The sequence below is a fragment of the Pogonomyrmex barbatus genome, unplaced genomic scaffold (genome assembly GCF_055798465.1).
Source record: "Pogonomyrmex barbatus isolate J1 unplaced genomic scaffold, ASM5579846v1 scaffold17, whole genome shotgun sequence".
Lineage (NCBI taxonomy): Eukaryota > Metazoa > Arthropoda > Insecta > Hymenoptera > Formicidae > Pogonomyrmex > Pogonomyrmex barbatus.
This window is the reverse complement of record NW_028297113.1, coordinates 1,504,550-1,530,377: the sequence shown is the minus strand read 5'-3', so window position 1 is coordinate 1,530,377 and position 25,828 is coordinate 1,504,550. Positions and strand designations below refer to the sequence as shown.

Genomic DNA, 25,828 nt, shown 5'->3' with positions numbered 1-25,828 from the left:
CATTTTTCTCTCTTTCTTTCTCCAACGTATACGTGTTTGGCCACCTCAATTTAGGTGTAAAAAATAGTATAGAGTGCGAGAAACACGAACAGATCTATTAATTATTCAGGATGAAACAAGATGAACTTTATTATCTGCGATTTTATTTATATCTTAAGTCTAGTAAATTTCCTTACTTTTGCAATTTTCACTTTGTTTCAAGATATAATGCTTATTAAATTAAACAATGATATTATGTACATAACATAATCTTTAATGTTTATTAGATGCTTATTAGATTTGCTGTATATAATTGTAATACATCATAAAACAGATTGAAGATATTTAAAAATTTGACAAAACCAAAAATATTATAAAGACGAGGAACGGTTTGTAGGAACAGTTATCTATTATGAGATCTTCATTTTTGTTATTTAGATGTAAAAATAGTTTCAAAAACTTATTAATAACACATATTGTTTGATCTAATTATCTTATTTTTAATAATAATAAGGATAAGTGACATTGTTCGAAAGACAGGATCTTTAATAATCTTTTCTTTTTGTTGAATTTATATTTTTATATAAACTCAGGACAATTTAATGTGCTTATATCGTAAACTACGTGCCGTTCTATCATTAGACTTCCAACGCAGCAATTCAAAGCTAAATGAATCGATAATCAAAATCTGAAAATCGATTACCCCTTTCGATTCCCCTTCCTTCCTCTTTACCGCACATGAAATTCTTACTTCCTCTATTACTTTTATCCACATTCCATTCTTTCATTTCTATTTATTCCACTCATTATGTACATTGGCCACTACTTTGTTAATCGCTTTGATCATATATACCCGAGATATAGCGTTTACAACTTTGTTCATTTGGTCCTGCTTGACCGTATTCTGTAGGTAATGTAGATAGAGTAAGTTGTGTGTTGTAAATAATATATAAGCAGGTGTAAATAGTGCAGGCAGATATTGGAGATATGCGAATGTTGATGGTGCGTCTTGAGAGGAGTGGATAGAAAAGAAGAAGCAGAAAGGAAATACGGGAAAAGATGCGACGGTTGTCACGTGAGAAGGGAGGCAACGACGAACGCCGATCACTCGCGGCCGATCGCCGGCGCTGACAGATCGTGACGCGACTCAATCAACGTGACGTTATCCTAACCTAACCTGCGAGAGGCTCGGCTTCCGCCGAGAGCGGAGAAAAAAGGTCTCCAGGTAGCGTGAAAAATGTGATTTCTTACCTATCTCGTAACGCCGCGAGTCTCGCGATTTTCGCGAGGAGAGAAAAGAGAGAGAGAGAGAGAGAGGGAGGGAGAGAGAACGAGAGATGGAGAACTATTCCGTGCGCATCAATTATCCGCAAACCGCTCGCGGGGATCCCGATGACTCGTCCGCGTCCCACGACGACCAACCGAAACAATACACGGATCATGCCAAGAAACGAACGGAAGACGTGATCGTTCTGACGAGCGATACGAAGGGCGGCCTGTTTAATCCTCGAGCCCTTCTCTTTCTCACTCTGTGGTACGTCTTCAGCGGATGCACCCTGTTTTTAAACAAATATATATTATCCTACATGGAAGGTGATCCTACGATCTTGGGTAAGCAGACAATTGTTTTCAATGTCCACTTTTGTCAATGCATAAATTTAATCTTGGTTTATTATATCTTATTTTCTTTTAGGTTCTAGGAAAAAGAAGGAGTAAATTAAATAAAAATTATAGACACTTGTAAACGTGAACATAAGAGTGTTATCATTGAACATAGTTATCTCTATACGCGAGATATAAAATTTTATTGGGGTATCAATAAATTTTATATCTCGTATATAAAGATAGTTATATTCAATGATATCAGTTTTGTGCCCATTTCTATCAATGTCTATTAATTTTAATTTAACTTTAAGAGCATATTCTATTTATTAAGAATGAAAGAAAGGTCAACCTGAAGAAATACTTCTTTTCTAAATTACAAACATTTTTTTATATACAATAGACAATATGCCTTATATCAATGTCTTATGGATTATTCTTATATTAATTTTTTTTAATTAAAAGCTTATATATTTGACAGATTTAAACCTTTTGGATTTTTATTTATAACGACATCTTAAGAATCTTGTTTATGATATTCCTATTACTACTATGGAAATATTTTGAAATTGTATTATCGCTTCATGTGATAAAATATGAAATACTTTGTGAATTATTGAATATCTTTAACAATTTAAGATGTTAATACAAAACATGCGTCAATGCGGAGAGAAATCAATTTCAACAATTTCTTTAATAAAATATTTTTATTAAAGTCTGTTGTGAATAAGAAGTGTTTATAATTTGGAAAGAAAGTTTCACATTTATATGATCTTTTTTTTCATTCTTAATGCATAGAATATGTTTTTGAAGTTTGGCAATCTATTTCTGAAATATTTTATATACATATATATATATAAATAATCCAATATAAATCCAAAAAATAATTAAGTAGGAAATTAGAATTGCCAGCCTTGTATGTTTTTAGTGTTTAAAGCGCTTAATTACTTAAAATATTTATGTATTTATTTAATGTTTTACACTTTTCTTATGTACATGATATATTTGACATATTCATTTTGAAACACAGGTGCCTGTCAAATGTTGATGACCGCAATATGTGGATTGATACAAATGTACTTCCCTTGCGGTATGTACAAAGCGAGTCCAAGATTGATGAGACCTCCAGGATTTTATAAGCATATGACACTAGTCGGCTGCACAAGATTTGCGACAGTAGTTCTAGGTCTAGTGTCGCTAAATTATGTAGCTGTAAGTTTCACAGAAACCATAAAGAGTAGCGCACCACTTTTCACCGTCCTCATCAGTAGGTATTTATTAGGTAAGTATTCATATATTTAGTCTTTATAAGAAAGAAATTTAATTCAAGTTTTTGATGATTAATTGAGTGATTGGAATTTTTAGGGGAACATACGGGATTATATGTGAACTTATCTTTGATACCTGTAATGGGTGGATTAGCATTATGTTCCATCAATGAGATTAGTTTTGATCTCCGAGGATTTATCGCCGCTATGGCCACAAACGTAACCGAATGTTTGCAGAACGTCTATTCGAAGATGTTAATCAGTGGTGATAATTTTAAGTACACGTGAGTAACATCAACTGTATTGCATGAATACATAAGATTAAAATTATACACTAAACTATAAACTAAACTATAAAAGAGAGAAAGAGACGTCCTGATGTTTTTACAGACCGGCGGAATTGCAATTTTATACTAGTTTAGCGTCAATTGTGGTACAAATACCGGTGTCAATATTGTTAGTCGATCTACCCACTCTAGAGCATTCCTTGAGTTTTAAATTATTCGCGGCATTCCTACTCAATGGAGTATTCTTCCACTTTCAAAGTATTACCGCTTATGTACTTATGGACTACATCAGTCCTGTGACACACAGGTATGTAATCGTTATTCGTAATCGTGATCAAACTGTATTTCTGCTTGCTTCTAAAGTGCTTTAAAATATATTAATATTGTAGTGTTGCTAATACCGCGAAGAGAGCTTTCCTAATATGGCTCTCTGTTCTGTTATTTAACAATCCTGTAACGGGATTATCGGCGCTCGGCACTTCCTCCGTTATAGTGGGCGTCTTGCTATATAATCGGGCGCAAGAGTACGACAGGATAAACAGAACAAAATTACGGTACTCGTCAAAGATCAATCTGCAATAGGACAATTTTTCAAAGATTATGAAAATTTATGGTTTATGGGAAGGTTTATATGGGAGGGGAAACATGTGTCACACTGCACCAAATGTTATTGTATATTGCATTGGTAGTACAAATAATATCCGGTTTTTATACGGCAATATTCTGCGTTCGATGAAACGCAGGGTGGTAACATATTTGTAATGTATCAAAATAAAGTGCAATCAATAATGAAAATTATTGACATTTGTCAAATTTATTGATTGCCAGTCGAGTTTTGTGATTTTAAAAGCGGATTAGTGTTCGCAGTCTGTAATATACAACATTAATAACTAAATGTCATTCTGAAATGTAACTTATATCATTTCTAAATTTGAGAATCACATCTATTTGATAAGCGTTGATAAATCAAGAGATATCAGAACGGGCGATCATGTGTCAAAAAGTATACAATTATTGCTGTATTATACAAGTGTTCCTAATGTAAATCTGCGAACTGTCGAATGTATAAAAATGTTTTATAAAAATAAAATTTCTTTATATATCTAAATAATGCATAAGGCAGTTATTCACATGTATTACGGAAATTTATGACAATAAAAATCCGACATTTATAGTACAAATTACAATATATAAATTAAAATATCTGCTATTGTTATTTCGTGACTGTCTAATTAATTTATTGACAAGCTTCCAATGCTTGTTTGATATCGGCTATGAGATCCTGTTCTGTTTCAAGACCGACAGACAATCGAATCAATTGATCGGTTATGCCCAATTTGTCCCGCATGTCTTTCGGCACGGACGCGTGAGTCATTATGGAGCTACGTAATAAATATTTACATTAAAGATATATTTTTAGATATCAGCTTCAATGTCAATTTTGAATACTTACGGTAATTCGGCTAACGACTCAAATCCCCCTAAAGACTCAGCTAAGGTGAAGACCTTCAATGCTTTCAAAAACTTCACTGAATCACCTTTCAGATAAAAAGAAAGCATTCCACTGTGTCCCGATGTTTGTTTAAGCGCGAGTTCATACTGTGGATGCGACGGGAGATCTGTGACAACATGTGTACTATATCTCACAGATATGTTTTATCATGATAGTTGTATCACGATGTTTCTCATAGATATGATTTATCATTTTGGATCAGTGCAGTAAATTATGCAATAAATAACTAAAGTATGCTTCTATTTTAAGAAGAGATAAGGAGAAATTATGGATACGTACACGGATGCAATACTCGCTCAACATAAGGATGAGACTCGAGGAACTTGGCTACGGCTAAACAGTTTTTCATGTGTTGCTGCATTCTTAACTCAAGCGTTTTCAGTGAACGATTTACCATGGCGCAGTCAAATGGCGATGGGACGATACCCATTGCTGAAAAAAGAAGATATTAATTTTCACAAAATGTTCAGATTCAAGATTCGCAAAAATTTTATTGGTTTACCATTTTGTAGGAATCGCAATCTTTCTGCGAGATCATCTCGGCGTGTAATTGCAGCACCCATAATAATGTCCGAATGACCATTCATATACTTTGTCAACGAATGCATTACTATGTCTGCGCCAAGATCAAGGGGCTTCTGTGTTTTGAAAACATAATAAATTGGTAATAGTCTCTTTCATATTGAATAGTTATATATTTTTTTTTTTTATAATTATTTCAAACTTACTTGGAAATAGCATGTCAAAAATGTGTTGTCGACAACTAATATAATATCTGGACGAGAAAACTTTAAACTGTCAGCGACAGCTTTGATATCAGTAATTTTCATCATGGGGTTAGTCGGTGTCTCTAGCCATATCATCTATAATAAAATAGAAAATATAATGTAGAAAATAAGTTGACATATTAAAAAATTAATAATATGTCTAGAAAATATTAAATTCTAAAAGTAAAATTCTAAATAACACATAATACTTTTATTTCTTAATTTCTACCTTTGTATTTGGTTGTGTCGCATTTACAACATTTTGCACATCAGTCATGTCGACAAAAGTACTTTTTACACCTTGGTTGCTTAAACACTTTTGTATATAACGGTTGGTTCCACCATAAAGATCATCTCCAGCAATAAGATGATCTCCCGCTTTCATCAAGGATGTGATAGCAGTTGCAGTACCCAAACCAGAGGAGAAACAAAAGCCATGTTTGCCACCTTCAAGAGCAGCCAAGCATGTTTCTAACACATTTCGTGTAGGATTGCCACTTCTGCCATAGTCGAATCCCTTGATCAGGTAAAATGTCATTATATGAAATCTTTTTTTAGAAACATTCAAACTCATTTGAATACAGTCGAATCGCTCTAACTTAGAAATCTTTATAATTTAAATTTTTATTTATTTCCTAGAGAAAATATTTGTATAAATCAAAGAAAAATAAGAAAAATATATATAAGATGTATATAGTTTAATCCTGGTGCTTAATATAAATATATATAAATTTATAAAAAAAAAAAAAAAAAAACGCATCAAGATTCAGCCGTGAATCTATGTATAATATATGTATATATGTATATATCTTTTATAAAAAAGAAGATGTTAAGTCGATTACTCGCATTTCTCGAAGTTTATTGTTGCCGCATTTCCGCGATGCTGATTGATTCTTTTACTGCGCTAATTTCGTGAATTACTGTCAATTTGCAAATGACAATTTGTAAAAGACGGGCGAGGTTAGTAGCGAATGAAACTTTGAATCAAAACCTTTTGAACAAGTACAAAGATAAGATGAAGATAAGAATGAATGAATTTCTATTTTTCATCACGACGGTACGTCGCTATCATCAACAAATAATATAAAAATATATAATATGAAAAGCTTAGTGGCGCGCGCGCTTGTTATTTTCTAATACATATATATATATATATATATATATATATATATATATATATATATGTATATATATATATATAATATGTATCTTGTATAGAAAAAAATACTTATCAGTCTTTATATATTTGTACAAATAAGAGATTAACTCAAAGTATTTATGAGCGCAGTTATCTCTACTTGAATTATTTCAAAATTGGCCTCTATATTTCGCATAAAGCGTTTACAATTTGAAGTTTGAAACATAAAACCTTTATAACATAAAATATGTCGCTAAGAAACATTCACATCGTTATATTTCTTTCTCTTTTTATCAAAAGAATTAATATTATATATAAATACATTTTTCATTTATTGTAAATTCGATATATTCTTTGAAAGTTATAATATAAAATCCTTTTTTTAATTATTAAGTTAATAATAGTTGTTTTTTTAAAGTTATTAAATTATAATTTAACTCAATTTTAATATATATATAATTTTATATATATATATATATATATATTTTATATATATAAATATGTATATATAAAATGTGTGTGTGTGTGTGTGTGTGTGTGTGTGTATCATAGTATTATGTCTTAGTGCTAATATATTATGCTTGAATTTCTATAAATCAATTTTTTTTCTCTGCCTTTATAACTTGAAAAACTCCAAAAGTTGAAAATCTTTAAAACTTGAGTTATGTCTTCTTGATACATTTGAGCTAGAAAAGTTTAACTAATTCAAAAGGTCGTTTAAATTCAGACACATTTAATATGTGTGATCTCATATTCGGAATTTTATATATAACATTAACTTTATTAATCACTATAGAGATTAATGCAATTTTTGCTAGGTGTAATTAGCTAGTAAATTGGTCATTATTGGCTTAATTGGTTAAGTAAGAAAAAGCAATTGCTCTCAATCAGAAGCTAAACGTGAGCTGAATTTGCTGAGCTATTCATACTTACTCTATGTTGCGCTGGACTATCTTGTTGAAAAGTAGTCGACATCACCAAAGGTGGCACAACCGCGCAATGACTCCATTGCAAAGGATTTTGTCCTGCATGAATAGCCGTTGTAGCAAAACCTAGCTTCGTTGAAGTCATTGCCTACGGAAATTCGCGTTTTTGTGATATCAACATAAATTGTTAATTAAAAATGTAATTAATTTATTATTAAATCTTTGAGGCAGTCTTTCATTAGTATTTTCTTCAAAATTATAATTACACATTAATAATGAAGATATGATGATAAATCACATATCATTATACAATTTTAAATTAATTTATTATCAATTATAATTAATTATAATTTAAAGTAACTAATTATAATTAATTACAATTACAATTTAAAGTAATTTAAAGTAATTAACATTGTTCTATTAACTCTTCACTATTAAACATATTTATTAAGTTTTATATATAGTTATATTTAGTTACTTTAAATTGTAATTAATTATAATTAATAATTAATTACAATTAAATAGATTAATTAAAAATTGTATTATGTATATATATATATATATATATATATATATATAATATAATATAATATAAAAAATTGTCATATAAACTGCAAATAAGAAAAAAATTTTTTGTATGAAAAAAATCGATATATTCGAAAGTAGAGACGAAATCTAGTTTAAAAATAAAAAACATTAATAAAAAACATTCTGTTTCACAAGATTCACAAGTTATTTATATTTTTAATGCACATTTGAATCTCAAAGGTCATTTCAGCCGCAGTGTGAGATAAAATTTTGCGATAGTTTCAAAATCATGCGTTATAAAATTGATTATGTGAATCCAAAAATGCATTGAAATTCTGATAAAATTAAAGCGATTGGAGCAGAGCAAAATGATGAAAAAAGGTATTTCTAAATCATTCAAATGACCTCCTTTAAATTTCAAATATATATAAAAAACTTGATATCGCGAAACGGGACGCACTTATACTTTCTTTCTTTGTTAAACATGTTAATTTTATGAAAAAAATTTTACTAACTTTAATACTAACTTTATATATGTATGTACAATTTTTTATCATTCTATTAATAACTTGAATGTGTCCGATAATCTGTATTTTATGTTGTGAATGAAGACTGAATAGCATATGGTATACATGATAACAATTGACATGTACTTATAATGGGTTGAATATCGCATTAGAAACATATGATCGTTGTGGAGTGAGAGAAATTACATTGGCGCCCTATGTTTACTCTTTTGTTAACATCAATCGATGATTTTGTCCTCTTAACGGTACATGCACATATATACTCAGTACATACATATTCCATTACATATATCGATGATGCTAACAAGTTGCGATTCATAAGGTTGCATGGCGCAACAAGAACCGCGGTAAGTGGTAAGTAAGTTGAGATAAGGTTGAAGTTGCACTCTTTAAATTTTCAAATTAGGAGAGGGAGATGCTCGTCAACATGATAGTGATTTTCGAAGAAAAAAAGAGATTCTTTTTTGGACACCTTCTACATCCTTTGAATATATCCTATATGTAATTTTATATATGTAAAATTTTTTACCATTCTATTAATAACTTGAATGTGTCTGATAATCTACAGCTTATGTCATGAGTGAAGATTGAATTTTTCTCTTAAAGAATTCGGAGCATTCGTTTGACCCGCGACTTTTCATTTGTTTACAGGATTTAAATTTAGTCGTAAACAATAATTGCGTTCAGCAGAGAAAAGTAGCTTTGCAAGAATCTCTGATATAGTTGATTTTTATCCTTAATTTCTTACAGATCTAAATGTATATATTAATCATATTAAAAAATTTTATAGCAGTTGCAAAGCTGCTTCCTCTGCTGAATGCTTATTCCTCTCAGGTGCACTCTCGGCACCTTTTTCCCCCCACCATCCCCGGTGCAAGTGAGTGTAGCAGATTGTGAAGGCTGTTCTCTTGGCAAATCAACTTACGATTCGAATGACGAAATGTCTCTTCTAAATGACAAATTTACGAGAATTTTCCTCGAAGGGATCGTCAGGAAAATATACGGAATTGACGTTGATATCGTTGGACAATGCCGACTGAAGTATCACGATTGCATCAGCGACGAGTAATTTATACGCCCCGCAACGTTGGCAGTCACGTGACTGATAATGGAGAAGAACAGAAAATCTAGTGGCACTCTCGCGGCATAAGGTCTCGTCTACAATGCGTTATGGTCGGTGTCGTAGGTCGTGAACCGTAAGAACGAGCGTAAACGCAGCGAATGTGAAGAGAATATTTGATTGTGATTGGCCCGTTCTTACGATCCACGACACCGATACACGACGCATTATAAACGAAGCCTAAAAGCCATTGCACACTGAACGCGACGAGCGATGAGCGATGAACGATGTCCAATGAGAGCTTTGCTTTTTCAAACGTCACATCCGAAAAAATAAAGCTCTCATTGGACATCGCTCATCGCTCGTCGCGTTCAGTGTGCGAGAGCTATAAAACGTTACTGATCACAGACATGCGGAACTATGCGCGGAATAATTCACACTTATCATGTTCGATAGATCGCGATCGATTATCGATCCTAATTCGTAAATAACTCCGATAACAAAATTCCAATTCCAATTAATCTAACTGGCGAGTGTTTTTCAAGAAGTACTTGTTATTTTCTCGTTATCAAGACGAATTGTTGACGAATTATTGACTCGTTATCAAGATCAATGACATTGATGACCAAGTCATTGACAAATCACTGATAAGTTATTGACTTTATTATTTGATAAAAAAAGAAAAATTAGAGTATGAAGCATGAAACATATATATGATTTAAATTTTCATCGCGACTGCCGTATAATAATCATAAAGAATTATAAATAATTTAGAAAGAACGTATGTTATATGTTCATATTACTTAAAATATTAAATAAAAAGATTTTTTATAAAAAAAATTAAGACAAATAAAATAACATTTTAATAAAAATTAAGACAAAAAAATAACATTTTAATAAAACATTTTTAATATTAAATATTAAGATTTTTATATTTTTATGAAAAAAATGTTTGTAATCAAGACTTTTAATTGTAATTATTATTTGAAATCGGTTGAATTTGGCTGCTATAAATAAATTATGAAGTTAAACAAATTGCGAGGATGTCACAGAGCGCGGGGGTCCGCGTCTGCTACCGCCACCACCCGCCATGTTCTTATATGTAATATTTATCATCATCTTCTCTTTTCCTTTCGTTGTGCTCTCCCTATTGTTGTCGTGAGGAAACATGTCCGCTTGCGATGATTGTTCTAGTGACAGCAAAGAAGTGAATCGGGGACCAGCTCGAAATTTGCACTCTCCTGAGATTGAGCCTTTAGAAGAGTGGCATCCGGGATTTCGATCAGTGTGGGTGTATTAACTGAGGAGATCGTGCAAAGAGAGCGCGAAGAAGAAGGAGCAGACGCCAGCGTTTGCTAATTTTTTATCTTCTTATATGTAAATAAAAAAATTTGTAATTATTTGTAATTAATTATTTGTAATTAGTAGCTATTATAAGAAAAAATTTTTTTTTGATAGACTTACCTATAAACTATTTAGAAGATAGAGCTAGACACTGAAGGAAGAAATCGTGACCACGTCCGCGACTTTGTCCAAAACTCAGAATTTCTTGCGAAATGGCGTGGAAACCGCGATCCCGTCCGCAACCCCTTGTCCGGAGCGCAAGCGAGCTAGCGCCTGTTCCACTTTTTCAGCTAGTACACTCACACCTGAGGGTGGAGTTTGAAACTCTAGATACCACTCTTCTCAAGACTCAACCTCAGGAGAGCAAATTTCGAGCTTTCGACTCGTGCAAATCAAGCTGACTTTTGTCACTACTGGACCACCACTTGATGTCTCTTCGTCAATATTTCCCGCAATATCACTACTCGTGGAAGAGTCCGGTAGCCACTGAAGGTCCAAACGGAGGGATGAAATGAGGGACGAAGTGAATGACCGACTATTATAACGCGCGCAATGAAGACGCGCCAGCGGCAATAAACCTCGCGTTGTTATCACGAGGATCGGGAGTTGCGGAGGCGCATTCGAACTCAGAATTTTCCGCAGAATGGAAAGGAAACTGCAACCCTGTTCGCAATTTTGTCCGGAGCGCAAGTGAGCTAGCGTCTGCTCCACTTCTTTTTTACGTTCTCTTTGCGCGATCGCCTCAGCTGATATACTCACATCTGATGGTGGAGATCGAAATTCCGGATATCACTCTTCTAAAGGCTCAACCAGCAGAATTCAAATTTCGAGCTGGTCCCCGATTTACTTCTTCGCTGTCACTAGAGCAATCGTCGCGAGCGAACATGTTTCCTCGACAACAATAGGAAGAGCACAATAAAAGGAAAAGAGAAGATGATGATAAATATATTATGAGAACATGGCGGCGGGCGGAGGCAACGATGGACGCGGACCCTCGCGGACCCAGTGACGTTAGTTCTTCCGTAATTTGTTTATAATTCTCCGAATCGCAATTTGTTCATAGCAGCGTATTATCGGCGCTTAATGAAAGAAAAAGAGAAGAAAAGAGAGAGAGAGAGAGAGAGAGAGAGAGAGAGAGAGAGAGAGAGAGAAAGGAAGAAGTAAATTAAATAAAATAATTAATAAAATAATTAATAGGTTTCGATAAAAAATTAATAAAATAATTAATATGATCAGGAGACATGCTAGTCTCTCGGGTGTCAAGTCCACAACCGAAACACTATTGTGTAACTTTACGCGAGCCAGCGAGTTGTGAGTATTCGAGATTATCGGATCCACCGATGAAATATTGTTATTAAAGACGATCTTATTGGAGTTAGCGTGACTGTAAGTAGGAGATAATTGAAGAATAATGATATTACCGATTGTTTTGCTTGTGGATAATAAAAGGAGAATAACGTTTATTTATTACCGTTATTATGACGGATTTAATTTTAAATTAATAGTTTGTAAAAGAAACTATTAGTTATATTCTACTTGGCGATGAGTATTATATGTACTACATTATTATTATTTTTTACTATTATTTTTTAACCAAGAATACAATAAATAATATATTAGAATTATTATTCATTATCATTAACAAATTATTTCTAAGTTAGTATCTAATTCTTACAACTTTAACTTGTCACTCCCTTAAGTGGCTTTTCCTATCCCGCAGATACGAATATTAGCTTTCCTTTTTTGCGAGATGCGGCTATTTAATTGTTGGGGGTCTTTCTTCTGTTGACCGAGATTCTTTTTTTATAAATAGTTGACTGCGTTTAAAATCTATGACGGAACGAGATCACAATCGATGAGGATTCGAACAAGTTTTAGTTCAAATTTTCATTACTTGCGATTTCATGTACTTCTATGCATTATGTTGCTCTAGAGTTATATTTATTTTTTTTATTTTTTTTTAGTTTTATTTTTTTTAGTTATATTTTAGATGTTTCACAAAGTTATCGTTCTTATAATTTTAAATTTTAACATTGAAGATGACCAAATCGCATGGTCATAACGTTTGTTTTATATTAATTATTACATAAATTGATTTAATATAATGTCATTTTAACATTAACAACGTTTACTTTCTGGCCTTTATGCTCTATTGTTTTAGATATATGATTATTAAAAAATAAATTTAAATTAAATATATTTAATGTAATTAAATGTATTTAAATTGTATTTAATTGTATTAAATTTAAATTAAATTTAATACAATTAAATACAATTTTAATAAATACAATTAAAAAAGATTTTTGCAAAAGTTTATTAATACCGTTTTACAATTCTTATGATTCGTAACGAATAAATATTCAGATAAATTTATGTTTACTCTTAAAGAAGTCTAATGGAACTTTTTAAGAGTGCTAATGTTTGCCGAAACAATTTCTATGTTAAAATATATAATAAGTGCTGCAGATAAATATTTTGAAATCAAATAGACAAAATAGATATCCTGTTAAAAAAATTGATATTATAAAATTATTATAACTGTTACTATATACAAAAATTATCTAACGATATTAAGAACATTTTAAATAATACGCAGTCATATTTTTTACATAATTTTGAATTTTGCAATGTAGTATTCCAATCATTGTGAAATATTAATTATAATTAAAGTATTAATAATAAACTATGTATATGTATTAATATAAGATTTTATGTGTCTCTGTATTTCAGACGAGCGCTTGTACATTTTGTCTTCAACATTCCGAAATAAGGAGTTATTTAGGTTGTTATCACGTATCATGTCCATTCTTTTATCTACGAAATTAATATAAGCACATGTTAAATACGTATATATTTTGTAGAATTATTAAATTTAAAGTGAAAACTTATAACATGAAGTGTAATATTAAATAATTATGTTATAACGTCTGTATATTTGAATTTGTTTATGTACTTTTACAAGTTCAATGATTATTCATAAAGCGCTTGCGTGTAAATAGAAATTATATTGACAATGAATACTCAGCAAACACGAAGTTACATGTGATATAAATGTTAGTTGTAATTTCCTACTCAACATTATAACTGTTACATAACGCGTGTGTTATAACAGTTACATTGTTAAATGAAAAATTACATCTAACATTTATATTATATGTAACTATTTTCTAGATACAAAAGGCCTAAACATTTAACAAGTTACACAATTGAAAAGCAAGATATTAATGAAAGGAAGATGTTAATAAATATCTGCGAAAGGAAATGCGTTTGCGCATTTATAGATGTTAAAAATGCGACGAGATGTTAGAGATATGTTCCCTAAAATATTCTCATATCAAAACTCACTGTTTTATATAAAGAAAACTCCTTGCAGCATACCTAATTGTCGCAAAGATGCATATAAAGATAATGCTGGGTTGTTCCTACTCGCAGACATATGTTTGCTGAGAGATTTTTATTAATTATTAACTTATTTGGAATTTTAGGGAAAAAAATATAGAAATAATATAGAATCTGCTTAGTTTATTTACCCAATAGTGTAGAATCAATCTGTTTTACTTGTATACAAATTTGTAATATGACGTGATATAAATATATGTATATGCGATATAATGTAATGAATATAGTATAATAATAATCTATTCTGTATATTACAGTTAGAGCTACATTACCTCTAGGAAGAGTGGATATGAATTGTTTTTTTACAAATAAAATAATTTTAACTCTGTATAAATACATTGTTTGTCATAAATAATATAATTCTTAATACACACACACACACACACACACACACACACACACACACACACACACACACACACACACACACACACACACACACACACACATATATATATATATATATATATATATATATATTAAAAATAGGTAATTTTATCAACCTTTATATGAAATAAATTTAAATAGAGTACTTTACTTTTATATTTATGCAATTTATATATAGGGAGAGCATAAAAGGAAAAGAGAAGATGATGATAAATGTATTATATGAGAACATGATGGCGGCGACGGCGGCGGATCCGGGCCCCGCGCTCCCTGTGACGTCATATCCTTGCCCCGCGGATCGCATGTCCTGTGACATAATGTTCTCGCAATTTGTTTATCTTCGCAATTTGTTTATAACAGCCAAATTATCGACGCTGAATGCTTTTATTATCAAATTTAAACATGCCCCCTCTCGGTGGCACATTTCAAAGGACGGTCGAGCGCGCCCCCCCCTCTCCCCTCGCCTACGATTCCCCCCGTATCCCCGCACCACCCACGGAGTCCATGGATTAGAACCGGTCTACTACATCTACTTATTTAATATTTGATTTTAAAATTTGAATTATACAACTGTTTAATTACTTTCTAGCATGTTTTGAAACAATTACTGTAATCATTTTCTGATTACTATATAAATGTTTGTCTTATACAACGAAATGGCTTCGTTAACATAAAGTATATATTGTTATATATTGTTCACACATAAATGTGACATTTTGATAGAATAGTGACGTTTTCATTATATCTTATTGTTATATATTGCATAATATTCTATAAATAATATGTAATTTAATATTACGTAATATTACGCTATATCTATTATTTCATTATATGAATGAAATGAAATAAATACAAAATATGAATTACATCGAAGAGTTATAATTAAAAGATGTAAACTTTAAAAAAAACTTTACGTTTTTGTTTTATTTATGTAAATATGTATTGTGTTTTGTAAAAATTATATCATACAGATTCTGAAATTGTGTACTTTTTAAAAATATTATTACTGAGATGTAATGCATTTTATAAATTATCTATTAAATTGTTTTTCTGTTCCGTGCCATTTTAATAACTCAGAACTATCTGCGATAGTTATTTTGGATTACAGCTGAGAAATAAATTATCATCTTGTATCGATAGATAATTACAGTCTGTTTTATTCTATTACTTTATTAAGATAAAGCTGAGCATATTTGCTGGGTTATTATGTATATTATGTTTAATATGGATCATTAGTCTTATGAAAATGTTTATAAATTGTTGTATATATTTTATTTACTTGTTAAAGAATTTATTAATAACTGTATTAAATATGGGAAATATTTTTCTTATTTAGTTATACTATAGTTATATTATAATTATATTATACTTAACTAAGAAAGATAATTAATAATGTTATTTCAATATTTATTCATTAAAAATGACTTAAAAATGATGATTAAATGACGATATATTTATGACGATAATATTTCGTGACAAATGTTACATTTATTTTACGTCATTATTTAGTATACTGACGTCGAATGGCGACAAATGACCTTAAATTGTCGTCATAACATCATCTTGCTACTTGGGTATATATATATATATATATATATATAATATATATATATATATATATTATATATATATATATATATATATATATTATATATATATATATATAATTAGATATAATTATACATTTTTAAATACAATTAGATCAAGTTTTTAATGGGTTCATTTTTGTGGTAAATGTGAAAAAGTAATATATTTTTATAAATATATTTATTTATAATATTTGTATTTATATGAACAATCTCATAAAATATTAAGTTTTTCATAAAATAAACGAAATAAACCAGTGTAATTATATTAAACCTAAAATTTTCCTTAAGGATCCTTTATTCTTTATATTTGATTGAAATTATGTGTTTGTAAATTATGTATATTCGTATATATGTATATACGTATAAATCGTACAATATCAACTAAACTCGTAGTATCGGAAATGTCTCTCGTTTAGATGTTATTATTTATACTTAGTTTGATGCATCATAATTATTATGTATACATTTTTATATAATTTTATGTATATCTTTCTATTTGAAAAAGAAATATAATTTTGCATAATTCAATTTGAAGTTGTAAGCATTTTGATATAATCATTTCTAATTAGATAAAAACTTTTTCTTCGAAAAAAATTTCAGTATAATTTCATATAATTTGACCTGGAGTTATAAATATTTTAGTATAATTACATATAATTAGATCTAAACATTTTATCCGAAAAGAATTTCAATATAATTTTATATGAAATTATAAATATTTTGATATAATTGCATATAATTAGATATAAACTTTTTATCTCAAAAATATTTTAATATAATTTTTATATAATTTGATATGGAGTTATAAATATTTTGATATAATTGCATATAATTTCGGCAAGCAAAATCTTGGTTACTGAAAAGAAAATAATTTATTTTGTTTCAGATAAGAGACCAAGTTGATTGCGAAAACAATGATATCGCACTTGATTTCTCGAAATTAGAAATTTGCATCAGAACTGAGGAGGATACGATACTCATCTTAATATCTTTGTTACTATCTATATATATATAATAATCACATAATAACAAATATGTATTTTGTTTCTTAATTAATCTTAAATAATAAATTAATAAAAATTAGTATTTCATAATAATAAGAGGAGTTGACGTATATAGAATTGATATAAATCATATTTTGTTTATTAAAGGTGTTTATTAATAACGTTTATTTTATTTTTTAAACACTTATCAATTATAGTTCAACATGACAACATATTAGTGTGAAAATAATATTAGTGTAAAAATAATAATAATGAAAATTTCTACATTTACAAATACGCTGCGATTCTCATATAATTATTAATTGATTATAAAATTACAATTTACAATGGTTCTGAAAATGAACAATTTAGTTTTGATAATTAGTTTTGACAAAAAATATTTTTGTTATGAAATAACAATGACTAAATAAAAACATCATGTGTATATATATATATATATATATATATATATATATATATATATATATATACATGTATGTATGTGTATGTGTGTTAATTTATTCTCTGTCCGACCAGTGTGGCCATGATTTTATCATTGTATAAAGACTATCTCCGGGACACATGGTTGGCCAAGTTTGCCGATGTCCAAGAAGCTTGTAATCACTCTTTATTTTACCATTTTCCACTCCTTGGAAGATCAAGTAAGCCACTGTTCGTATCGCCGCTGCGTTTGGTGTTCGAGCTAGAGAAAAAATAGATTTAGAAAAATACATATTACATATATAAATGGTAATAATAACAAATCTATGTTATCTCTGATATTATTTACTGGTGTAATTCCCGATGATGCAAATTCCAATACTCTTTTTATTGAAAGGTACAGAATGAGCGCCTTGCTTGTCCCATCCGCGACCTTCGTAAACATTTCCATCTTCTCCAACTAGGAAATTGTAGGCAATGTCAGACCATCCTTTCGTGTCCATATGTTTATTCTTAAAATAAAATTTAATAATTATTGTTATATATATAGATGTTATCAAATGTATTATTTATCAAGACATCAAATAAAAATATATGCAAAAACAGATCTATTCTATGATACTTAGCTTGATCTCAAATATTGCTTAATTAAATTATATATGATGGTTTGCATGTGAAGATTTAAAAGTTAAAAAATTACTGTCTACAGAAAAAATTTTTGTGTTCTAAATGTGGATTACCTGCAATTGTTCCACTTCAAATTTACATGATTCTTGAGTATTACAACTGGAGCCTGCCGAATGATGGATAAGTACATACGGTGCTGGTCTTATTTTTAGATTAGGCGCTTCAAATTTCGGCTCTCTGATGCTCCATTCCGATCTAGAAATGATGCTTGGGCCAGCTGAAAAAATTAAAATTAGAAATGTATCATATAAATATACTCAGGAGAATATATATCGATTAAACTAATAGATTAAAAATGAAATTTTTTAAAATTTAATCTATTTAGTTATATTTGCATTTATAAAAGTTGTGATTTTAAGAGATCTTTGAACATTTTACATAATTGCTTTTTTCTAAAAGACAAAAGCAGAGATTTATGAGCACATGTGGTAATACATACACACACACACACACACACACACACACACACACACACATATATGTGTGTTCTTTTTATATTTTTATATTTTACGTGAACAGAATATTTTATACACTCGGCATTGCTTCTCAGACATGAGTTGTATAATGATGTTTTCCGATGTAATCGATGATTAATCGATCAAGAAAATGTCAAGAGCACCGTTAGGATGGAAAGTTTATTTATCAATGATATATAAATTTTACGGTAATTTTGTACTTTATCAGAATTACTTGGAATTTATTACTTAGATACAAAATTACATTAATCATTTTTGAAACCAACAATTAGAATTTTTTATGGTTACGCAAGATATTCTTTAAAAAAAAAAAATCTTTTTACATTGCGAGAAATTTCTTTAAAAATTTCGATGATCATAGAGACAAAGTTCGTGATTTGACTCTCGACAAGAATAATATATTTAATGAATTACTGGCAACAGTCTCCTGGGCGATGAGCGTCACGTAGACCGCGAAAATTAACGTCGTCCTCTTGGTGATGTACATTTCGACTTGCAAAACGGTACGACTTGGCATGCAATATATAAACACACACATTAAAAATATGCTCTCGAGGCTCACGATCTTTGACCGTATGGTCTACGATAGACATATACATACACATACACGTTTGAGATATTCTCCCAACCGGACTTCCTTGAGTTTTTAGTTAATCTAATGATTTACGGATAAAAAAAAGAGAAATCAGCTAATGGGAACTTTAGCGTTAATAACAATGTTCGCACATCGTGTTACTGAAATGTGGAATGACGACAAAATTTATGTGATATTAAATTTTATTATTAGCATCATTTTTTTAATAGCAACGATAGAACATTTAATTATTTGGTTAATAATTATATGTATAATTATTTAAACTGACACAAATAGGAAGGGTTTTGTAATATATATTTATTTTATTATTTACAAATACCGTTATATACAAATAAACAATGCGATCACATACGTATTTGAAGTATATATCGTATTGAACGAATGATCGTATTACTTAAGGCTCCTGAATAGTCACCGCGGCCATATTGGAATCGTCATAAGAGAAATGACATAAAAAGTAAAAGTTTGTTACACTTTTCCTATAAATAAAGAGATGTTACAATAAAATAACATGAGATAACATTTGAGATGGCTTTAAGACACTTCTAAAAACGGAACGCTACAACCTTTTTCCCTCCTGACAGTCGTAAAAGGCAATATCCGGTTTTTATATGGTAATATTCTGCGTTCGATGAAACGCAGGCTGGTAACATATTTGTAATGTATCAAAACAAAGTGCAATCAATAATGAAAATTATTGACATTTGTCGAATTTATTGATTACCAGTCGAGTTTTGTGATCTATTAAGAGCGGATTAGTGTTCGCAGCCTGTAATATACATTAATAACTAATGTCATTCTGAAATGTAACTTATATCGTTTCTAAATTTGAGAATCACATCTATTTGATAAGCGTTGATAAATCAAGAGATATCAGAACGGGCGATCATGTGTCAAAAAGTATGCGATTATTGCTGTATTATACAAGTGTATACAAGTGTCCTTAATGTAAATCTGCGAACTGTCGAATGTATAAAAATGTTTTATAAAAATAAAATTTCTTTATATCTAAATGATGTAAAACAGTATTCACATGTACAGAAATCTATAACGATAAAAATCCGACATTTACAGTACAAATTACAATATATAAATTAAAATATCTGCTATTGTTATTTCGTGACTGTCTAATTAATTTATTGACAAACTTCCAATGCTTGTTTGATATCGGCTATGAGATCTTGTTCTGTTTCAAGGCCGACAGACAATCGAATCAATTGATCGGTTATGCCCAATTTGGCCCGCATGTCTTCCGGCACGGACGCGTGACTCATTATGGAGCTACGTAATAAATATTTATATTAAAGATATATTTTTAGATACCAATTTTAATGTCAATTTTGAATATTTACGGTAATTCAGCTAACGACTCGGATCCCCCTAAAGACCCAGCCAAGGTGAAGATTTTCAATGCTTTCAAAAACTTCACTGAATCACCTTTCAGATAAAAAGAAAGCATTCCACTGTGTCCTGATGTTTGTTTAAGCGTGAGTTCATACTGTGGATGCGACGGGAGATCTGTGACATAATAACATGTGTGCTATATCTCATAGATATGTTTTATCATGACATTTTGGATCAGTGCAGTAAATTAGTGCAATAGATAACTAAAGTATGCTTTTATTTTAAGAAAAGATAAAGAGAAATTCTGGATACGTACACGGATGCAATACTCGCTCAACATAGGGATGAGACTCGAGGAACTTGGCTACGGCTAAACAGTTTTTCATGTGTTGCTGCAGTCTTAACTCAAGCGTTTTCAGTGAACGATTTACCATGGCGCAGTCAAATGGCGATGGGACGATACCCATTGCTGAATCCGAAAAGAAGATATTAATCTTCACAAAATCTTCAAGACTTGCAAAAATTTTTAATCGGTTTACCGTTTTGTAGGAATCGCAATCTTTCTGCGAGATCGTTTCGGCGTGTAATTGCAGCACCCATAATAATATCCAAATGACCATTCATATACTTTGTCAACGAATACATTACTATGTCTGCGCCAAGATCAAGAGGCTTCTGTCATAATAAATTGGTAATAGTCTCTTTCATATTGAATATGTATAGTTATATATATATTTTTTTTATATAATTATTTCAAACTTACTTGGAAATAGCATGTCAAAAATGTGTTGTCGACAACTAATATAATATCTGGACGAGAAAACTTTAAACTGTCAGCGACAGCTTTGATATCAGTAATTTTCATCATGGGATTAGTGGGTGTCTCCAGCCATATCATCTATAATAAAATAGAAAATATAATGTAAAAAATAAGTTGACATGTTAAAAAAATTAATAATATGTCTAAAGAAAGAAAATATTAAATTCTAAAAGTAAAATTCTAAATAACACATAATACTTTTATTTCTTAATTTCCACCTTTGTATTTGGTTGTATCGCATCTACAACATTTTGCACATCAGTCATGTCGACAAAAGTACTTTTTACACCTTGGTTGCTTAAACACTTTTGTATATAACGGTTGGTTCCACCATAAAGATCATCTCCAGCAATAAGATGATCTCCCGCTTTCATCAAGGATGTGATAGCAGTTGTAGCACCCAATCCAGAGGAGAAACAAAAGCCATGTTTGCCATCTTCAAGAGCAGCCAAGCATGTTTCTAACACATTACGCGTAGGATTGCCACTTCTGCCGTAGCTGAATCTCTTGATTAGAAAAAATAAAATGTCATTATATGAAATCTTTTTTTAGAAACATTCAAACTCATTTGAATACAGTCGAACCTCCCTAACTTGGAAATTTAACTCTATAATTTAAATTTTTATTTATTTCCTAGAGAAAACGTTTGTATAAATCAAAGAAAAATAAGATAAATATATATAAAGTGTATATGGTTTAATCCTGGTGCCTAATATAAATATATATAAATTTATAAAAAAAAAAAAACAGGCATCAAGATTCAGCCGTGAATCTATGTATAATATATGTATATATGTATATATCTTTTATAAAAAAGAAGATGTTAAGTCGATTACTCGCATTTCTCGAAGTTTATTGTTGCCGCTTTTCCGCGATGCTGATTGATTCTTTTACTGCGCTAATTTCGTGAATTACTGTCAATTTGCAAATGACAATTTGTAAAAGACGGGCGAGGTTAGTAGCGAATGAAACTTTGAATCAAAACCTTTTGAACAAGTACAAAGATAAGATGAAGATAAGAATGAATGAATTTCTATTTTTCATCACGTACGTCGCTATCATCAACAAATAATATAAAAATATATAATATGAAAAGCTTAGTGGCGCGCGCGCTTGTTATTTTCTAGTACATATATATATATATATATATATATATATATATATATATATAATATGTATCTTGTATAGAAAAAAATACTTACCAGTCTTTATATATTTGTACAAATAAGAGATTAACTCAAAGTATTTATGAGCGCAGTTATCTCTACTTGAATTATTTCAAAATTGGCCTCTATATTTCGCAAAAAGCGTTTACAATTTGAAGTTTGAAACATAAAACCTTTATAACATAAAATATGTCGCTAAGAAACATTCACATCGTTATATTTCTTTCTCTTTTTATCAAAAGAATTAATATTATATATAAATACATTTTTCATTTATTGTAAATTCGGTATATTCTTTGAAAGTTATAATAATATAAAATATAATATCCTTTTTTTAATTATTAAGTTAATAATAGTTGTTTTTTTAAAGTTATTAAATTATAATTTAACTCAATTTTAATATATATAATTTTATATATATATATATATATATATATTTTATATATATAAATATGTATATATAAAATGTGTGTGTGTGTGTGTGTGTGTGTGTGTGTGTGTGTGTGTGTGTGTGTGTGTGTGTGTATCATAGTATTATGGCTTAGTGCTAATATATTATGCTTGAACTTCTATAAATCAATTTTTTTTCTCTGTCTTTATAACTTGAAAAACTCCAAAAGTTGAAAATCTTTAAAACTTGAGTTATGTCTTCTTGGTACATTTGAGCTAGAAAAGCTAGAATTAACTAATTCAAAAGGTCGTTTAAATTCAGACACATTTAATATGTGTGATCTCATATTCGGAATCTTATATATAACATTAACTTTATTAATCACTATAGAGATTAATGCAATTTTTGCTAGGTGTAATTAGCTAATAAATTGATCATTATTGGCTTAATATTGGCTTAATATTGGCTTAATATTGGCTTAATATTGGTTAAGTAAGAAAAAAACATTACTCTCAGTCAGAAGCTAAACGTGAATAGAATTTGCTGAGCTATTCATACTTACTTTATGTTGCGCTGGACTATCTTGCTGAAAGGTAGAGGACATTACCAAAGGTGGCACAACCGCGCAATGACTCCATTGCAAAGGATTTTGTCCTGCATGAATAGCCGTTGTAGCAAAACCTAGCTCCGTTGAAGTCATTGCCTACGGAAATTCGCGTTTTTGCGATATCAACATAAATTGTTAATTAAAAATGTTAATTAATTTATTATTAAATCTTTGAGGCAGTCTTTCATGAGTATTTTCTTCAAAATTATAATTAGACATTAATAATGAAGACACGATGATAAATCACATATTATTATACAATTTTAAATTAATTTATTATCAATTATAATTAATTATAATTAATAATTAATTACAATTAAATAGATTAATTAAAAATTGTATATGTATATATATATATATATATATATATATATATATAATATAATATAATATAAAAAATTGTCATATAAACTGCAAATAAGAAAAAAATTTTTTGTATGAAAAAAATCGATATATTCGAAAGTAGAAACGAAATCTAATTTAAAAATAAAAAACATTAAAACATTAATAAAAAACATTCTGTTTCACAAGATTAAGTTATTTATATTTTTAATGCACATTTGAATCTCAAAGGTCATTTCAGCCGCAGTGTGAGATAAAATTTTGCGATAGTTTCAAAATCATGTGTTATAAAATTGATTATGTGAATTCAAAAATGCATTGAAATTCTGATAAAATTAAAGCGATTGAAGCAGAGCAAAATGATGAAAAAAGGTATTTTTAAATCGTTCAAATGACCTCCTTTAAATTTCAAATATATATAAAAAAACTTGATATCGCGAAACGGGACGCACTTATATTTTCTTTCTACTTTGTAACATGTCAATCTTATGAAAAAAATAATATTTTTTTTATTACACAGTACATATATGAAATAATAGTATAGTTATATATATATATATATATATATATATATATATATATATATAACTTTATACATGTATGTACAATTTTTATCATTCTATTAATAACTTGAATGTGTCCGATAATCTACATCTTATGTTGTATTTATGTCTTATGTGAATGAAGACTGAATAGCATATGGTATACATGATAACAATTGACATGTACTTATAATGGATTGAATATCGCATTAGAAATATGGTCGTTGTGGAGTGAGAGAAATTACATTGGCGCTCTATGTTTACTTTTTTGTTAAGATCAATCGGTGATTTTGTCCTCTTAACGGTACATGCACATACATACTCAGTACATACATATTCCATTATATATATCGATGATGCTAACAAGTTGCGATTCATAAGGTTGCATGGCGCAACAAGAACCGCGATAAGTGGTAAATAAGTTGAGATAAGATTGAAGTTGCACGCTTTAAACTTTCAAATTAGAAGAGGGAGATGCTCGTCAACATGATAGTGATTTTCGAAGAAAAAAAGAGATTCTTTTTTGTACACCTCCTACATCCTTTGAATATCTCCTATATGTAATTTTATATATGTAAAATTTTTTATCATTCTATTAATAACTTGAATGTGTCTGATAATCTACAGCTTATGTCATGAGTGAAGATTGAATTTTTCTCTTAAAGAATTCGGAGCATTCGTTTGACCCGCGACTTTTCATTTGTTTACGGGATTTAAATTTAGTCGTAAACAATAATTGCATTCAGCAGAGAAAAGTAGCTTTGCAAGAATCTCTGATATAGTTGATTTTTATCCTTAATTTCTTACAGATCTAAATGTATATATTAATCATATTAAAGAATTTTATAGCAGTTGCAAAGCTGCTTCCTCTGCTGAATGCTTATTCCTCTCAAATGCATTCTCGGCATCTTTTTCCCCCTATCATTCCCGGTGAGTGTAGCAGATTGTGAGGGCTGTTCTCTTGGCAAATCAACTTACGATTCGAATGACGAAATGTTTCTTCTAAATGACAAATTTACGAGAATTTTCCTCGAATGGATCGTCAGGAAAATGTAGTCACGGAATTGACGTTGATATTGTTGGACAATGCCGACTGAAGTATCACGATTGCACCAGCGAC

At 29.8% G+C, this 25,828-nt stretch overlaps 4 protein-coding genes and 1 long non-coding RNA gene across 8 annotated transcripts; 2 read left to right on the top strand and 3 right to left on the bottom strand.

Moving 5' to 3' along the window:
• The first annotated feature begins 744 nt into the window (after positions 1-744).
• LOC105431016 (solute carrier family 35 member E2A) lies at positions 745-4,247 on the top strand. 2 transcript variants are annotated; one of them, XM_089074231.1, is made up of 6 exons: positions 745-885; positions 947-1,590; positions 2,612-2,863; positions 2,947-3,133; positions 3,240-3,443; positions 3,526-4,247. In XM_089074231.1, exons 2-6 carry the CDS (start codon positions 1,317-1,319, stop codon positions 3,716-3,718), a joined length of 1,110 nt encoding a protein of 369 aa, XP_088930357.1. In that variant the 5' UTR covers positions 745-885; positions 947-1,316; the 3' UTR covers positions 3,719-4,247. The 2 variants fall into 2 exon arrangements, with proteins under 2 accessions (XP_088930357.1, XP_088930356.1); XM_089074230.1 differs by having other exon boundaries at positions 757-1,590.
• Positions 3,789-25,820, bottom strand: Cth (Cystathionine gamma-lyase). 2 transcript variants are annotated; one of them, XM_089074228.1, is made up of 8 exons: positions 25,687-25,820; positions 7,488-7,628; positions 5,646-5,933; positions 5,378-5,512; positions 5,152-5,287; positions 4,929-5,081; positions 4,590-4,755; positions 3,789-4,518 (listed from the first exon to the last, which is right to left on the bottom strand). In XM_089074228.1, the coding sequence occupies exons 2-8, from the start codon at positions 7,623-7,625 to the stop codon at positions 4,374-4,376; spliced, it is 1,161 nt and encodes a 386-aa protein (XP_088930354.1). In that variant the 5' UTR covers positions 7,626-7,628; positions 25,687-25,820; the 3' UTR covers positions 3,789-4,373. The 2 variants fall into 2 exon arrangements, with proteins under 2 accessions (XP_088930354.1, XP_088930353.1); XM_089074227.1 differs by lacking the exon at positions 25,687-25,820 and adding an exon at positions 9,461-9,654.
• Positions 10,837-11,133, top strand: LOC148937059 (uncharacterized). The gene is made up of 2 exons (XR_016138686.1): positions 10,837-10,972; positions 11,054-11,133. It is a non-coding gene; the product is annotated as an uncharacterized LOC148937059 (long non-coding RNA).
• LOC105431066 (peptidoglycan-recognition protein SC2-like) lies at positions 17,451-19,475 on the bottom strand. 2 transcript variants are annotated; one of them, XM_089074232.1, is made up of 5 exons: positions 19,316-19,475; positions 18,479-18,642; positions 18,088-18,250; positions 17,774-18,000; positions 17,451-17,739 (listed from the first exon to the last, which is right to left on the bottom strand). In XM_089074232.1, the coding sequence occupies exons 1-4, from the start codon at positions 19,437-19,439 to the stop codon at positions 17,816-17,818; spliced, it is 636 nt and encodes a 211-aa protein (XP_088930358.1). In that variant the 5' UTR covers positions 19,440-19,475; the 3' UTR covers positions 17,451-17,739; positions 17,774-17,815. The 2 variants fall into 2 exon arrangements, with proteins under 2 accessions (XP_088930358.1, XP_088930359.1); XM_089074233.1 differs by lacking the exon at positions 19,316-19,475 and adding an exon at positions 18,937-18,994.
• On the bottom strand, positions 19,779-25,828 carry LOC105431062 (putative cystathionine gamma-lyase 2). Its single transcript, XM_011644999.2, has 8 exons — positions 25,687-25,828; positions 23,780-23,920; positions 21,879-22,166; positions 21,604-21,738; positions 21,380-21,515; positions 21,157-21,309; positions 20,849-21,014; positions 19,779-20,777 (listed from the first exon to the last, which is right to left on the bottom strand). The coding sequence occupies exons 2-8, from the start codon at positions 23,915-23,917 to the stop codon at positions 20,633-20,635; spliced, it is 1,161 nt and encodes a 386-aa protein (XP_011643301.2). The 5' UTR covers positions 23,918-23,920; positions 25,687-25,828; the 3' UTR covers positions 19,779-20,632.

What these genes read in the sequence shown, in the direction of transcription:
- Cth (XM_089074228.1), bottom strand. Translation starts at nt 7,625, where the DNA reads ATGACTTCAACGAAGCTAGGTTTTGCTACAACGGCTATTCATGCAGGA. An exon ending in ATAGTCCAGCGCAACATAGA is followed by an intron (nt 5,934 to 7,487) that starts GTAAGTATGAAT and finishes TACCTGATCAAG; the next exon opens with GGATTCGACTATGGCAGAAG. An exon ending in TGAGCGAGTATTGCATCCGT is followed by an intron (nt 4,756 to 4,928) that starts GTACGTATCCAT and finishes ATGTTGTCACAG; the next exon opens with ATCTCCCGTCGCATCCACAG.
- LOC105431016 (XM_089074231.1), top strand. Translation starts at nt 1,317, where the DNA reads ATGGAGAACTATTCCGTGCGCATCAATTATCCGCAAACCGCTCGCGGG. An exon ending in AGGTGATCCTACGATCTTGG is followed by an intron (nt 1,591 to 2,611) that starts GTAAGCAGACAA and finishes TTTGAAACACAG; the next exon opens with GTGCCTGTCAAATGTTGATG. An exon ending in GGTGATAATTTTAAGTACAC is followed by an intron (nt 3,134 to 3,239) that starts GTGAGTAACATC and finishes ATGTTTTTACAG; the next exon opens with ACCGGCGGAATTGCAATTTT.
- LOC105431062 (XM_011644999.2), bottom strand. Translation starts at nt 23,917, where the DNA reads ATGACTTCAACGGAGCTAGGTTTTGCTACAACGGCTATTCATGCAGGA. An exon ending in ATAGTCCAGCGCAACATAAA is followed by an intron (nt 22,167 to 23,779) that starts GTAAGTATGAAT and finishes TTTCTAATCAAG; the next exon opens with AGATTCAGCTACGGCAGAAG. An exon ending in CGATACAACCAAATACAAAG is followed by an intron (nt 21,739 to 21,878) that starts GTGGAAATTAAG and finishes ATTTTATTATAG; the next exon opens with ATGATATGGCTGGAGACACC.
- LOC105431066 (XM_089074232.1), bottom strand. Translation starts at nt 19,439, where the DNA reads ATGTGTGTGTTTATATATTGCATGCCAAGTCGTACCGTTTTGCAAGTC. An exon ending in CGCCCAGGAGACTGTTGCCA is followed by an intron (nt 18,643 to 19,315) that starts GTAATTCATTAA and finishes TAATTTTTTCAG; the next exon opens with CTGGCCCAAGCATCATTTCT. An exon ending in TTGAAGTGGAACAATTGCAG is followed by an intron (nt 18,251 to 18,478) that starts GTAATCCACATT and finishes TTTTATTTTAAG; the next exon opens with AATAAACATATGGACACGAA.